We start from the raw sequence: 15,374 nt of genomic DNA on the forward strand, positions 1-15,374 counted from the left end.
CCAGACTCTTCACCGATAGCTTCACATTATCTTAATGGCCAGGCAGTGCATAAAGACAAAAGGTGATAGTCTCAGTGCTCTGACCAATTTAACTTACAATAGAGAGCTGGACAGACAGGAACAGGCAGGTTTGTGACATCATTTACCTTAGATACAAAATTCACACTAATAAACTTTCTCAGTTTCTATACTATTGTATTGGAAGCTCAATTAAACATTTAAATAAAATTTGTAATCCTACAATTGTTATATATTGTTATGTGTTATATATCAGTGCATCCATGCTGAAACATGTAAGACAAACGTTTCTCGTTTACAGTAATGTTACACAAGTGACCAAACCATAGACAGTAAAAGAAATGGACACAGCGACCCCGTTGATTTCAACGGAGAGAGTTGAAGCCAAACATGGGCACTCACTTCCTGATAGCCAAGCGTTCTGCGCAGGCTCAAACTGACCTTGATGACGTAGATGTCACGTGAGCAACCTGACTGACAGTTGTAAATCTTCTAGTAGCTGTGCCAAGGATATTTGAAGTGTATTAACAGTAGCATTATGAGCAGAACACATGGGTATGCAGTATGAACAATATAGACAGATATGTGCAGTTTAATAACAGTAACATTTTAAGAGTAGTGTGGGTGTGTGTGGTTGACCCTGTCAAAGCAGCCCCATGGACGTGGTTATAATAATTAATTTAATATAACATATTACGCTTTATAATTACAATATGACATGATAAAAGAAGTGGCTAAAATCGACTTTAAAATAGCCTACTTTAGGATTGTAATCGTTTGAGTAGCCTATCTGCAGTTCTAGTAATTTTAGTTAGTTAGTTTAGTTTATTTTGAACATGTTTATGTATATATCCATTAGATTTAAATATTTGGCTAGTACACACACACACACATAATACAATCAAACATAACAGATAAATAAATGCATGTAGGCTACAGCACAATCTTCCAAAATTATTAAAAATGATTCAAATATAGGCACATATGCAAATAATTTTTTTCCTTCTTTTTCGTTTCCTTCTACATCAAACAGAATAATAACCCATCCAAAAAATACATCTTAGTATGAGCCCAGGAACCATATAATAATGTCCCCTCGAGTCATTTTCGTATCCATTCAATATTACATGACCATATAATATTCCAATATATAAAGAATTGTGAGCTAGGTGTAAAATCATGTAGTTTTGGCTAATAAATCACGGTCACAAACACTTGAACAAAACCGTTTTTCTTTATTTCACGTTATGTAGGCATTTTGTACACATGGCTTCCGAACGGGATCACATTCATCTTCAAGCGTAGATGTGTAAATAAATAAAGGAACAACGTTAACCGCGATAGACATTGAGATGTATTTTTTCTTCTTCCATTGCCTGTATAATTTCCTGATAATTAATTTCCCCATCCCCCGTAGGTGTAGTAGTAGATCAATAATTTAAAGTTCGTGGATAAATGTTACTTCATATGTATTCACTTGCCACATATCGAATTATTTCCAATTCCTCAAAAACGTTGTTTAAATATTTTGTCGCGTTGCTTTTATGGACTCTATCTATGCCATGGGCTGACTTTAGACAGTAAAAGACTGCCTGCGAGACTGGGCGAGCTTCTCCTCCTGTCTATACGGTAATGTCTCTATTGTGCGACATAAAGTCGCGTGGTTATGACGCAATTTATAGCCTATTTTTACAAGAATGGCTTCTACGGGGCCATAACGTAAGATACAAAGTAATGGAGCCTTTTATACATTGTCGTGTTTCTTTAGAAATAAATAATGGACAAATGGAGTCTTTGGACACCTCAGATGTAAAGTTATTCGCTGTCAAAGTGACGCCAAAATGAATGGGAGTCAATGGGATGCTAACAGCAGGTGATAGCCAGCATAGCTATATGATGTCTATGATAGCCAGCTACAATGGCGGCCATAGATATCATATAGAGACTAGATGCCCTATTGGCCGCTGGAAACCGAGAAATCCGGCCGCCATCTTGAACCGGTCGTATTCCTAGTTTCGTTGCGTGGCAGCAGATAAGATGCCAGAGCATTGTGGAGCATTTTCCTGTTCTAATCGCCGGACCATCGAACATAGGGCTTTTCACAAGTAAGTCTTAACATTACCGTACTATTGGTTGTATTTTGTGAATAGAATTACCAGATAATCGAGAAGGAGCAAGAATATTTGCTATTACTGTACTGAAATCGTTGTGAAATGCTGCTTACTGCATCAGCCGGTGTTCACCCGCAGTGGCGCCACCAGGGGGTGGCCAGGGGTGGCCGTGGCCACCCCTGGCCGTATCCTGGCCACCCCACTGGCCAGTATAAATTTTAGTAGCGTCAGTTATGCATTTCATAAATAAGTCAAAAATATTCTTTAGTAAAAGAAGACGGGAAATTATGTGTCGTGACGTGCTTTTTAAGTGCCAAATGGTTACAGCAGCTTTTTGATGTGTCTTTGCCACGTTTTGACAAGCAGGGATGCAAACAGCGCGCTTTTCGGCGCCTCCCGCTTTTTTCACGCCAGTTTGGGTGACAAAGTCATCTGAAGTCATAGCTTAATGTGAGGGACAGAAGTCTATTTACATCATTAAAGTATACGGAAACTCGTTTTCCCTCTGCGGCTGTCAATCATTCTCGATTCTTATTCAAACAACGCGCGCGCCTCTTGGATGCACGGTAAAACTCTCTCCAATATGATATATTCACATTATGATGCATGATCTGTAGATAAAGGGCTGTAGATTTGCATAAAAGTACTTTATTTTGTTGGAGTTTTTTGCTGTTTTTAAACGACTCACTACCGTGTGCTTGCTAGATCACACACATCACAAGGACTATAAATCGGCATCAAACGCACAATAACTGGAATTTAAAACTGTGAAACAAAGGAACAAATTGCACTAGGATTTGTGCGCTCGACAGTTCTTCGCTTTGTGACGTGTTACTTTTAAAAGCGCACTTAAGCAGCGCAGCGCTGCACACTGTGACTCCATGTTGCTTTGAGCACATCATTCTGCACCCGCGAATCCCGCGATGCGCATACACGCTGTGTGCGTGCTGGTTTTCATGTTATCATGGGTTTGCGCAATGAAATATTAATGAAGCCAATATATTTTGTTATACCTAGCCTGCTCAATACATTTAAAATAAGCATAATTTAATTGTATATTATTTCTTTGTAGTGTAGGCTATATATGCACTTCTGAATTCTTGACATTAATATATAAATATAAAATTGTGAAATGTATGATTGCCTGATTGAATTTTATAAGAGAACTAATAGTAATTTGTTTTTATTAACATATTTAGATTTTATAAAATTACTGTGCAGATTTTTTCAAGAATTACTTTTTGCTGCTGATTTATACACTCATTAAGTTTATTAAAAATTCATAATACATTTATGTAATATTTAAAGGTGTTAACTGTAATCTTACATTGCAAAATAATAACTTAAAAAGGATTAAATTCATAACAATTATGTAAGTATCTGGAAATTTGCCGCGGGCGAGGGCCCTTATATATATCATATCGATAATAATATATATCATTATATATAATATAATATATATTAGTAGGGACCTATAATATCATTAGTAACATTAAATATAACACAATAAACCAAAGCATATCAGTAGGAATTTCCTTAAGTCTTTCTGATAGTTTTCTACAGGCCGGTATACTACAACAGTAGAATAAAATTCTGAAATTATGGTTTATAGTTTATATAGCCACTGTTCACCCGGCATGGAGAGGTGGGGTAACTGTTAAAGTAATAATTACAACAGCTTCTAGGTTATCAGATAAGCATTCAACTGCCCTGTTGTATAGGTTATTTGTGTTTGCGCACATGATATCAGGAAGCAATGTAATAGGCTACACGCATGACAGCGATGCGCAAATTGAGTTATCCCTCCAACTTCTAGTGTTATTGATAACCTATATCTTATTACATGCGACTGGCTATTGATATTACAGAAGTCCTTTGGTAAAATTACATTATTAACCTACTCCATCTACCCTTGTAAAGTTAATCCGAATAGGGCTTTAGTCTCGACATTTTCCCCTCCCACATCCACATACAATAAAAAAGGTATAGGCTTAATGTTGTCCGAATTAAATTTTTAGAAATTACTGATGCAAACACGTTGAACAGCTTCTTCTCAATTTTTATTACAGGTGGCTGCGTTCGGTGGCTGCGTTCTGTGTGTGAAAGTGTGTGTGAGAGAGAGAGAGAGAGAGAGAGAGAGAGAGAGAGAGAGAGAGAGAGAGAGAGAGAGAGAGAGAGAGACAGAGAGAGAGAGAGAGAGAGAGAGAGAGAGACAGAGAGAGAGAGAGAGAGAGAGAGAGAGAGAGAGAGAGAGAGAGAGAGAGAGAGAGAGAGAGAGACTGTTCGTGTGTAGGCTATGTGCGTGTCACAAATCATAAATTGTTTCTTCAACTTATTAAAATATCTTACATTACTGCAACTATCTGTTTCTGCTTCTTTATTATATTTATAGTGTGTGATTTATAAAATACATTATATCCTTCATCACACATAATGTGTCTGGTCACTTTATATCTTATATCAGAATATTATATTACTGTTAAGCCTACTATGGATATTAAAATACGCCGAACCATGTATCCTGTATCATAGCTACATGAATGACCTTTGCAGCAAAAAAAAAACCGCGTGAAAATCAGTTCAGTATTCAGTGAGATATGATTAATTTAATGCGCTGACAGCTCATTTCACCTGCCATTCAGATTACACTGAGCGGAGCGGGTGACCGGTTTAAGATGGCGGCTCCAATTCTCGTCCGTGCCAATAGGCAGTAGCGGTCGATAGGGCGTCTACCTATATGATGTCTATGATGACGGCCCCCGGAGGCGATATTTTTTTTCACAGGATGGTAGGGGAAGACTCATGAATATTCATTAGGGAACTCATCCCTGATTGGTCTTAACCCCAGTGACTGGTAGGTTTAGGGGCGGGGTTAGGGGTAGGTCATCAGACCAATCAGGCATGAGTTCCCTAATGAATATTCATGAGTCTTCCCCTACCATCCTGTGAAAAAAAATATCGCCCCCCGGAGGCAGCTTCAACTTCCGGCTGATGGATTACCCCCTTGGACCAAACCCATTTGTCAGTTAAATATTGCGGCACATTTCATTAGAGTTGGTCACGGTGAGGTTGGGTGAGGACAGATATATGACTCTATCATGACTCTGATCACTGTCTCTGATCGCCTTTTCCATCGTATGTTGTATTTTGCTCCTCTATGAGCTCTGACAGTTACTTTACCAACAAAATAAACATAATCTGTCTCTGCGAATAAAACACGTCTTGCTGGTGAAATGCTGGTATTTATCCATGTGTGTTGTTGCCATAACCGGTTCCACTTGTGTCTACAGAGAGAACGTTAACGCGTACAGGTGTAATGCTTCAATGTATTATTGTTGAATTATGTGTATTTATTCTTTGTATACAGATATTTGTATTAAGTAATTTACACATATGAGTGTTACTTTCAAAAAATAATCACAATGAACCAATGCATAAAAAATATAATTTGATTTAATGCCAAGTTTACACAACAAGGCACACAATTTGCCTACTAGAAGATGCAGAGAAACTACAAGACAATAAAAGATAAGACAATAAAAAAATTATATTTGAAATGATGCACATATTAATCATTTTATTTATTTCATAATTTCACACACACCTACACACACACACGAAGGAATACTGTATATTATGAAGAGGTAGGGTAATATAAAAGTGGGTATTCGAAAATTAAAATAAAAAATAGTAATATAAATTAGTCATTTTAATGTATTATTTAACTATGTGTGTAATAATATATAAATAGGCCTACATATATGCTTAATTTAATCAAGAATTGTAATAAGAAGTAGTGTATTGTTAAATATAGTCTAATAGTGAATTGGGTATTACACCACGTCATAAAAACAATATATATATATTACTAAATCATTTCAAAATCATATACTGTATATTGTTTCTTTTTTCTGTTACCGTTGTAAAACAAACACACACACACACACACACACACACACACACACACACACACACACACACACACACACACACACACACACACACACACACACACACACACACACACACACACACACACACACACACACACACACACACAAAAGATTTCTGTTCAGGCGCGATGTAGTCAGTCCTGGTCCTTACAGATTCGGATTCCGGAAGTGACGTGTAACATCGAGCAGCACCCAACACAGCAACATTCCAAGACAGCCATAATGAGGCTGGTGAGTGGGAAAATTTCTTTTTTCTAGTATTATAAATACTTTTGAAACATTGTAAACATAGTTTATGTGTACAATATACTTGCGTTTCTACAATATGATTTTTAAGATAAGAAAGGTTTTACTAAACTACGAATAAATCTGGTTTAGCTTAGCCAAATTCTCCTCTGACTGTAAACAACTCAACGTTGAGTTTCATCGGTGTTTAATTATTCTTCATAAGTTTTATGAAACTGACATCTGTCATCTTCTCGTGTCGTTTCCAGGATCCAAACGAGGGTGACGATGTGTCTTTATTTGATGCGGAGGAAGATTCAGCCACAAGAAAGAACAAAATCAAGTGTGTCATCATAAATAAGCATCATTAATTCATCTGTCTCGATCATAGATCATGTTTTTGTCCATGTATTTGATACTTAACGTAAAATTGTACATTTTAATGACTTTCAAGGACGGGACGACGTCATTTACAAAAAAAAAAATCCTGAAAAGCTAGTTTCTTTATGGTTTAAAAAAATATTTTAGTACCTTATTAATAAATTAGTATTAATAATTCAGTGTTCATTCATTTAATCTTAAAGTTTATTAAGGACACAGAATCCCGGTCCATAGTATTACTAAAACCAAAAAAAACATTATTTACACATATAAGCAAGAGCGCCAGTGCTTCCATATTCTTGAAGTAAACCAGACCGAGCTTTTCCTCGGACAGACCGAAGCTTGTACAATACAGTTTGACTGATTCATCATTCAGGACTCTACACATAAATGTATAGATGAGTGCCTAATGCCAGCTGCACAAGTTCTTATTCCACTGTTAATAAACATCTCACTTGCACTACTGTGCCACGGTACTTTCAATAGCATACGCAGAGAATCATTGTGTGCCACCATCAGAGCCTGCATGCTCTTCTTTTTGTAGCTGCGCCAAAGGTGTGCAGTATATAAAGGCGAGCAAAAACTTTTAAACAGTACAATTTTGACATTGATGGAACACATGTGGAACTTACCGGCCAGTACATTAGCCTGCCCATATAGTTTACACCTCTGCCTAAACATTTCTCTATCGTCCGAAAGGTCATCTGTAGTATAGTGTCCAAGATATTTAACCTCATCTGTGTCCTGTAGCACATTTCCACAAAGGTAAAAGTCTGGGAACCTCAACTTCTGATCCTCCTTTGTTTTAACAATCAGTATGTTACTTTTTAGGGCATTATATTTAATATCAAATGCATCACCATAAGAGGAGCAGATATTCAATAGCTTCTGTAGACCTGCACTATAAGGAAGTATTATTAATACAATGCTTTAATTAATTATTATCATTAATTAAATGTATTACTAATACAGTATTTTTCCTTCTAAATGTTTTCTTTTATGTTTAGTGTATAGTCATTGTTACAGTATTAAAGTACAGTAATGTAATGTCCTCAGATAGATAGATATATGTTTGTGTTTTTCCAGGCATCCGCTGGCCTCCTTCTTCCACCTGTTCTTCCGGGTCAGTGCGATTCTGGTCTACCTGTTGTGTGGTTTAATTGGCGGAAGCTTCATCGCCTGTATGGTCACCATCATCCTCCTCCTGTCATGTGACTTCTGGACTGTGAAGGTCTGTGTTTCTGAATATCTGATCAGGTGTCACTGCTAAATCATCAGAGTTACTGTACTTAGTGGTGTTTAAAGGTACAATATGCAAGGATTTTTTGCCACCAGGGGTCGCTAATCTCTTACAATAACAAAGGCGTATATTGATGACGTATATTCCACATTAAGCTAAATTATGGATCTTGTCGTCAAGCTGATGGATCTTTTATGGATGAGTGAATACATTGATGTTTTTAACATGACTGTGGTGTGAAGCAGGGCGCGATTGCTTGACATATACCAGCTCCACACACAACGCGAGTCCTACCGAACTACACGTAAGTGCTGAATTAATACTCACACAGGTCAGTTTATTAGACGAATCAAACTTGATGTAACGCAGCGCTGTTTCCCTTGCTCTAACAGTTACACTATCACACTAAACGGCATTTGAGTGTGTTGAATGTTGTTATATAGGTTGTGTGTTGGCTGTATGAGACCTAGTACGTTAAGCTAGATCAACATTAGAATAACATACAGATCATATTATAACATTTCATCATGTTGAACTAATTAACATTGATTCGTTTTATGTACATTTGCTCACCTGTCTAAAAGTACATGCAACACTCGCGTCTCTGTCAAGTCGAAGTTAGTCGCGGACGTGGAGCTCTCGACATCTCGAAACATGTTGATCTTCGTTTTAGTCCTTTTCTGTCTCAAAGTCTGCTTGCCATGTTCCAAAATGTTTGAACAAAACAACAACAGCGTGAGCGTCCTGCTATGCATAACGGGCCAGTTGTCAACGTCTGTCGCCATGGTTACTATGGCAGTGCGAGGTCAAACCTGGCGGAAACCGAGGGTAACGCGGATATGACGTCATTGACTGGCGACTCCTCACCCCTGCTCACACGCCCCGTTTCCTTGGTTAAAATCGCAATTTTCTCACGATTTACAAATTGTTTGAAACATTTGGGTTATTGTAAGTAATCAACTAAACAAAATATATAACATTGGCCTAGTGGTTTTTGCATATTTTACTGCAAAAATCCTACATATTGTACCTTTAAGTCAAGCATCACCATCAAACCTCTAACCCTAAATATTAATCTTCAGTATGTAACCTGCATGTTTGTTTGATTCTAGAATATCACAGGGCGTCTGATGGTGGGTCTGCGCTGGTGGAATCAAGTGGATGATGATGGGAAAAGCCATTGGGTGTTTGAGTCCAGAAAAGTACGAGTGCACACACAGACCTAAGTAGGGTTGGGTGGCTTTTTTTGGGTTACATTTTACAATAAGGTTCCTTAGTTAACTACATTAGTTAGCATGAACTAATAATGAACTGCACTTCTACAGCATTTATTAATCTTTGTTAATGTTAATTTCAATATTTACTAATACATCATTAAAATCTCGTTAACATTAGTTAATGCACTGTGAACTAACATGAACAAACATTGAATGACTATATTTTTATTAACTAACAGTAACAAAGATTAACAAATACAGTAACAAATGTATTGCTCATTGTTAGTTCATGTTTGTTAATACACTAACTAATGAACCTTAATGTAAAGTGCTACCCTTTTTTTATTGCTATACCATTTATACACAGTAGATATATTTGCATGGACACAAACTGCTTTGTTAGAAAAACATGATTGACATAATTAAACACTACTGTTCAAAAGTTGGTAATATTGTTTCTCCTCCTCACCAAGGCTGCATTAATTTGATCAAAAATACAGTAAAAAGTGAAATATTCTTACAATTCAAAATAGCTGTGAATATATAGTAAAGTGTAATTTATTCATCAAAGCTGAATTTTCAGCATCATTACTGCAGTCTTCAGTGTCACATGATCCTTCAGAAATCAGTATAATATGATGATTTGCTGCTTAAGAAGCATTTTAATCTTTTGTATCATTATAAAGATGAATTGAACGCTGAATAAAGCTACTAATTTCTTTTGAAAACCAACAAACTTTTGAACATGGCCTAAATCATCCGTGTGATTTGTTGTGTGTTCCGCGTGTGTTTCCAGCCCAGTGGGACTCAGTCTTCAGCATCACGAACCTCAAACGCAGAGTCTCGTATCTTCTGGCTGGGTCTGGTCATCTGCCCCGTCATCTGGGTCATTTTTGCTTTCACTACACTCATCTCCCTCAAGATAAAATGGCTGGTGAGTTCTCAGCTTCAGCTGTCTGTCTGTTTTTATGCGGTGGACGCTAGGGTTGGGAATTGGCAAAAATGTGACGATTCGATAGTATTGCGATATTTGGCCCACGATTCAATATTATTGCGATTCTTAACATATTGCGATTCGATTCTGCGATATATTGCAATTCATGTCCCCAAAGGCATTACAAATAATGAGGAAAATAAGACTGCTCAACTGACTTCAAAAGTCACATTTAATTCTGTAAATATTATCTTCTACACATTAACTGAAGTGCAAAAACTTAGGAGGGTAGTGCAAATACTTGAAAACTTGTTCTTTAACATTCAGGACCTTATTACAGGACAGGATATAATCATTCTCTGAATAGGAGACCTCTCACATGAATGGTGAGCTCCCAGCACATAACTTAAAATTATTTAAATACAATAGAGTAACATAAACCTTAGAATAATCATAACACCGAAATTGACCATGCACACATTCGATTTGAAAGAAGACGGAGCGTCGTATACAACCGGTTGTAATAGTGTGAAGACATTTTCATTTGAATTTGCTGTTGAATGCAGGACAACAAAGCACCAAAACAAGCGCCACCTTGTGGATGTAATACGCAAATATAAATGATCAGAGTAAACTCTGAGAAAACCAATGGAGAAAACCCGAAAGTAAAACAGATAATTTTAGAATTAAATATTGCAATACTTTGCGCTACTGTATCGATATAATTGCGTACGCAAAATATCGCGATACTGAACAGAATCGATTTTTTCCCCCACCACTAGTGGACGCTGAGTCATGTCTGAAGTTGCTCTGTGAGTAATGCTGTTTCCTCGGGCAGGCGGTGGTGATTATGGGGGTGGTGTTACAGGGAGCGAACCTCTACGGATATGTGCGCTGTAAAGTGGGAGCCAGAACAAACCTGAAGAGCTTGGCAACAAATTACTTTGGACGGCAGTTTCTAAAGCAGGTGTGTTCACTAGCCATTGTCATTTACTTATAAATCTCATCTTAAAGGGTTAGTTCATCCAATCATCAATTACTCACTTTCATGTCATTCCAAAAACCTCTAAGACTTTCATTCATCTTCTAAACACAAATGAAGAATGTGTAATTAAATATGAGAGATTTTTGTCCCTCCATTGAAACTCTCAAAATGTTCGTGCTGTGTGACACGTGAGAATTAACCTAATTGGTTCATTAAAAATGTCTTGAATTGTTGTTTGAAGATACGTGAAAGTCATGAGGGCTGGTAAATGAAGACAGAATCTTACACTTTAATAATATCCTCACTTTATTTGACACTTTCTGATTATATAGTATGTAACTCCATTTTGTTGTCTGTTTTTATTTCCAGGCTTTCACAAAACAAGAGGAATCTTAGGAAGGAACGTCTGAGCTTCAGAATTCACACGCCGATGAACTTTTAACATGTTCATTTTTAAAACTGATTGAAATGAAGTTGAGGGAAATGGTTATTTGTGTTATGTTTTCTACAATATCAACCACAACCTGTTAAATAATGTGTTTGACAGTTAAAAATACATTTAACTTGATAGTTTTTTCTTTTAAATAACTAACTTAATTAAAGAATACAGAGTTTGTGTTTTGTTTTAAAATATTGCATGACATCATGCATTATCCTTGTGTTTTGCTGACAGCCACAAAAAAACAGATGTACATATTTATATACTGCTGTAAATTATTATTTTTGGGGGGGATTGTATACTTTCTCTAGTTGATGATTGAGTGATTGTATCTCATGTTCAGTGAATTCAAGAAATAAATAAGGTTTAGGTAAAACTGGAGCCACCCTGAATCTCTGGCTTGGTGAAGTCATCCATAATCACCACATCATCAAAGAAAAAGCCAAAATCAAAGTCCCATTTATGCTTCTCTAAAGCTGTTTTAAATTAAATAAAGCATTTAATTTGATCTGATGGAGCACTAGAGTTAAGGTATATATTTTTATCAGTTCATGTGTTTTCTTGGAATGATATTCATGATTTTGGTGCCCATGTAATATTTCATTACTGTCATAAATTTATAAATTATTAACATCCGCAATTTTAAAGGCATAGACCTTTTAATGCTTTTTTTCTTTCTAATTTTTAGTTATAATATTGTGGCTTTGGACAATTATTTTATACCTAAATGTAGATTTGTTTTACATATACAGTGGGTACGGAAAGTATTCAGACCCCCTTAAATTTGTCACTCTTTATTAAATTGTAGCCATTTGCTAAAATCATTTAAGTTCATTTTTTTTCCCTCATTATTGTACACACAGCACCCCATATTGACAGAAAAACACAGAATTGTTGACATTTTTGCACATTTATTAAAAAAGAAAAACTGAAATATCACATGGTCCGAAGTATTCAGACCCTTTGCTGTGACACTCATATATTTAACTCAGGTGCTGTCCATTTCTTCTGATCATCCTTAAGATGGTTACACCTTCATTTGAGTCCAGCTGTGTTTGATTATACTGATTGGACTTGATTAGGAAAGCCACTCACCTGTCTATATAAGACCTTACAGCTCACAGTGCATGTCAGAGCAAATGAGAATCATGAGTTCAAAGGAACTGCCTGAAGAGCTAAGAGACAGAATTGTGGCAAGGCACAGATCTGGCCAAGGTTACAAAAAAATTCTGCTGCACTTAAGGTTCCTAAGAGCACAGTGGCCTCCATAATCCTTAAATGGAAGACGTTTGGGACGACCTGAACCCTTCCTAGAGCTGGCTGTCCGGCCAAACTGAGCTATCGGGGAGAAGAGCCTTGGTGAGAGAGGTAAAGAAGAACCCAAAGATCACTGTGGCTGAGCTCCAGAGATGCAGTCGGGAGATGGGAGAAAGTTGTAGTAAGTCAACCATCACTGCAGCCATCCACCAGTCGGGGCTTTATGGCAGAGTGGCCCGACGGAAGCCTCTCCACAGTGCAAGACACATGAAAGCATAGTTTGCTATAAAACACCTGAAGGACTCCAAGATGGTGATGAATAAGATTCTCTGGTCTGATGAGACCAAGATAGAACTTTTTGGCCTATAAGTTATAATTTTGATGATTATGGCTTATGAAAACCCCAAATTCAAAATCTCAGAAAATTTGAATATTACATGAAAACAATAAAAAAAAGGATTTTAAATACAGAAATGTCGGCCCTCTATTATTATTATTAGTTTAAAATATGCCACGCTATTTGAAATAACAGCCATTTCGAGCCGCGCCTGCAATTTCGCAACTCTGTCGCATCTCTCTCTGCCTCCCGCTCAAACACACACACACACACATAGACACACACTGCCCCGGCGCCGCCCTTCCACTCACGTCACTTTTTTTAAATCCCCTACAGCGCGAAACATATGTCCCGCAAACGCGGCGCCGAGGAGCTTGTATGTGATCAGAGGACAAATGGCTCCTTAGTTAAGGATAAGTCGCGTTTTCAGGTGATGCATCATAGATGATGTAGGCCTACTGTATTTAAGCACTGTATCACACAAGTTGCAACTTACATCAGTCATTCTTTTTGGTGAAATGGTCCCACACACTACTTTTCTTTGCACGCTTCATCCTGTCGTCTGCCCTGGCTCTAACCTCGAGTGTTTTAGCCTGTAGCCTTTACTTTTCGCAAACCTTGTGAGCGCGCAAACCCAAACGCTGTGACCTCGCGCCAAATGTTTTTATTGGTTTATTAAGTACAAACAGGTGAGTTATGAAAAATTGAGTGTGAGGGATTTGTTCACTTCGCACAAAAATATCTTGGAATGAGATGGCTAACTGTAGTAGCGTTTAGTCCACTGTCTATAATAGCCTAATTTAGAGATCACTTTTTTTTTTTAAACCGACTACCGACAACTTTGATCGGTTAACGTTGATACGGTCAATGATCGGTCAAACTGTCATCGGTTAGCATCCCTAGTACCGACCTACTGGATGCATCGACAAAGTCCATCCAGAGGTTGGGCAGAGCATCGACTTCACATCTGCTGCTGCCACACGCAGGTCTCTAAACAGACGCATTGATGGTGAGACCCACATCAGTCCTGCATTGAGAACACGTGCGCCAAAACAACAACAAAAAACACCCACACCAACGCTGGAAACATTCTACAGGGATCTCCATTACACGGGTAGAAGATCAGCCATTTTGAGTGTGCTACCAGACTACTGTGAGGAATTTCGAGCCACAATTCTGCCCATCAGAAGCTTAGTCTCTGGCAAATATTCGTGGCACTAACCTTGATATGAGTGACCTGTTAGCACTGCTGAAGCACTGCCAGACCTTAAGAATCAGCACTGATGCGTCAGAGGAACGGGCAGTGCAGATTGAGAGAAGGACAGCACACCTCGGCAGAATCACGGCCTCCTCAATGCAGTGTCTATGCAACAGACATCAGCTCACCAGCTCTCTCAACCATAAAGAGGGTTTGTTACCCTACGCGCAGGCCAGGAACAGCAACCACCATTTGGGGTATCAAACAGGAGGAGACAGCGAGGCAGACATACACCACCCAAACAAAAGAACAGCACAGAAAACAACAAGTGGAAACTTGTGGGAAGGCTGGGTTGACAAAAAACCCACAAGTAGGAGCTTCAACAGATGCCATTGTGAGTTGCACCTGTTGTGGGAAAGGCTGCATTGAAGTTAAATGCCCTGCAAAGTATAAGGACTGCACAGTCCTTAATGCATGTTCATCAGATGACCGCAACTTCTGCCTGCATGTGGTTGATGTTCAGGTGCACCTCAAGAAGAACCACCAGTACTACAGCCAGGTCCAGACTCAACTTTTTTTTAACAGACAAACTGTACTGCGACTTGGTAGTGTGGACACTGAAGGACTCAGTGTCTCTTTTTCTCCAGACACTTTTTTTTTGCAAGGCACAGGAGTTCTTCCTGAAGGTGGCTCTCGCTGAACTCGTGATGCAGTATTTCACAGTACCACACCTACCTCCGAAGCATCGTCTGCCCCCTACGGCAACAACAGCCACTGGAAGTGCGTGTAAAGAGGCCAAAAAAGACAAAGCAGCCAAGAGAAATAAGTCAGTGTGGTGTCTGTGCTGGACCAGAGAATGGTCAAATGGTGGCATGTGACGAGAACTGTACAGTACAGTGGTGTCACCTCCAGTGTGTGGGGCTTGTGGACACCCCTTCTGCTGACACTCCTTGGTTTTGCCCTTCTTGTGCTGATCAGTGTTTGACGATTGTACATCCATGCACAATATATTAATGCACTTTTCATTGTGGTTTCTTTCATGTTCATCTTTCTTTCCATTCCTGGTGAAAACACTATAT

General features: G+C 38.2%; 1 protein-coding gene across 2 annotated transcripts; it reads left to right on the forward strand.

The window, feature by feature from the left end:
- Nucleotides 1–6,227: 6,227 nt before the first annotated feature.
- tvp23b (trans-golgi network vesicle protein 23 homolog B (S. cerevisiae)) lies at nucleotides 6,228–11,879 on the forward strand. Of its 2 annotated transcripts, XM_077209281.1 has the most exons (7): nucleotides 6,230–6,313; nucleotides 6,577–6,650; nucleotides 7,775–7,919; nucleotides 9,041–9,130; nucleotides 9,942–10,079; nucleotides 10,918–11,046; nucleotides 11,434–11,879. In XM_077209281.1, exons 1-7 carry the CDS (start codon nucleotides 6,305–6,307, stop codon nucleotides 11,458–11,460), a joined length of 612 nt encoding a protein of 203 aa, XP_077065396.1. In that variant the 5' UTR covers nucleotides 6,230–6,304; the 3' UTR covers nucleotides 11,461–11,879. The 2 variants fall into 2 exon arrangements, with proteins under 2 accessions (XP_077065397.1, XP_077065396.1); XM_077209282.1 differs by lacking the exon at nucleotides 10,918–11,046 and having other exon boundaries at nucleotides 6,228–6,313.
- The last annotated feature ends 3,495 nt before the right edge of the window (nucleotides 11,880–15,374 follow it).

Source organism: Siphateles boraxobius, unplaced genomic scaffold, assembly GCF_051911475.1.
Source record: "Siphateles boraxobius isolate OS27281-9 unplaced genomic scaffold, OSU_SipBor_1 60, whole genome shotgun sequence".
NCBI classification, from domain to species: Eukaryota; Metazoa; Chordata; class Actinopteri; order Cypriniformes; family Leuciscidae; genus Siphateles; species Siphateles boraxobius.

Coding starts and splice junctions, on each gene's coding strand:
- tvp23b (XM_077209281.1), top strand. Junction 7,920..9,040: donor GTGACTTCTGGACTGTGAAG/GTCTGTGTTTCT, acceptor GTTTGATTCTAG/AATATCACAGGGCGTCTGAT. Junction 11,047..11,433: donor GACGGCAGTTTCTAAAGCAG/GTGTGTTCACTA, acceptor TTTTATTTCCAG/GCTTTCACAAAACAAGAGGA.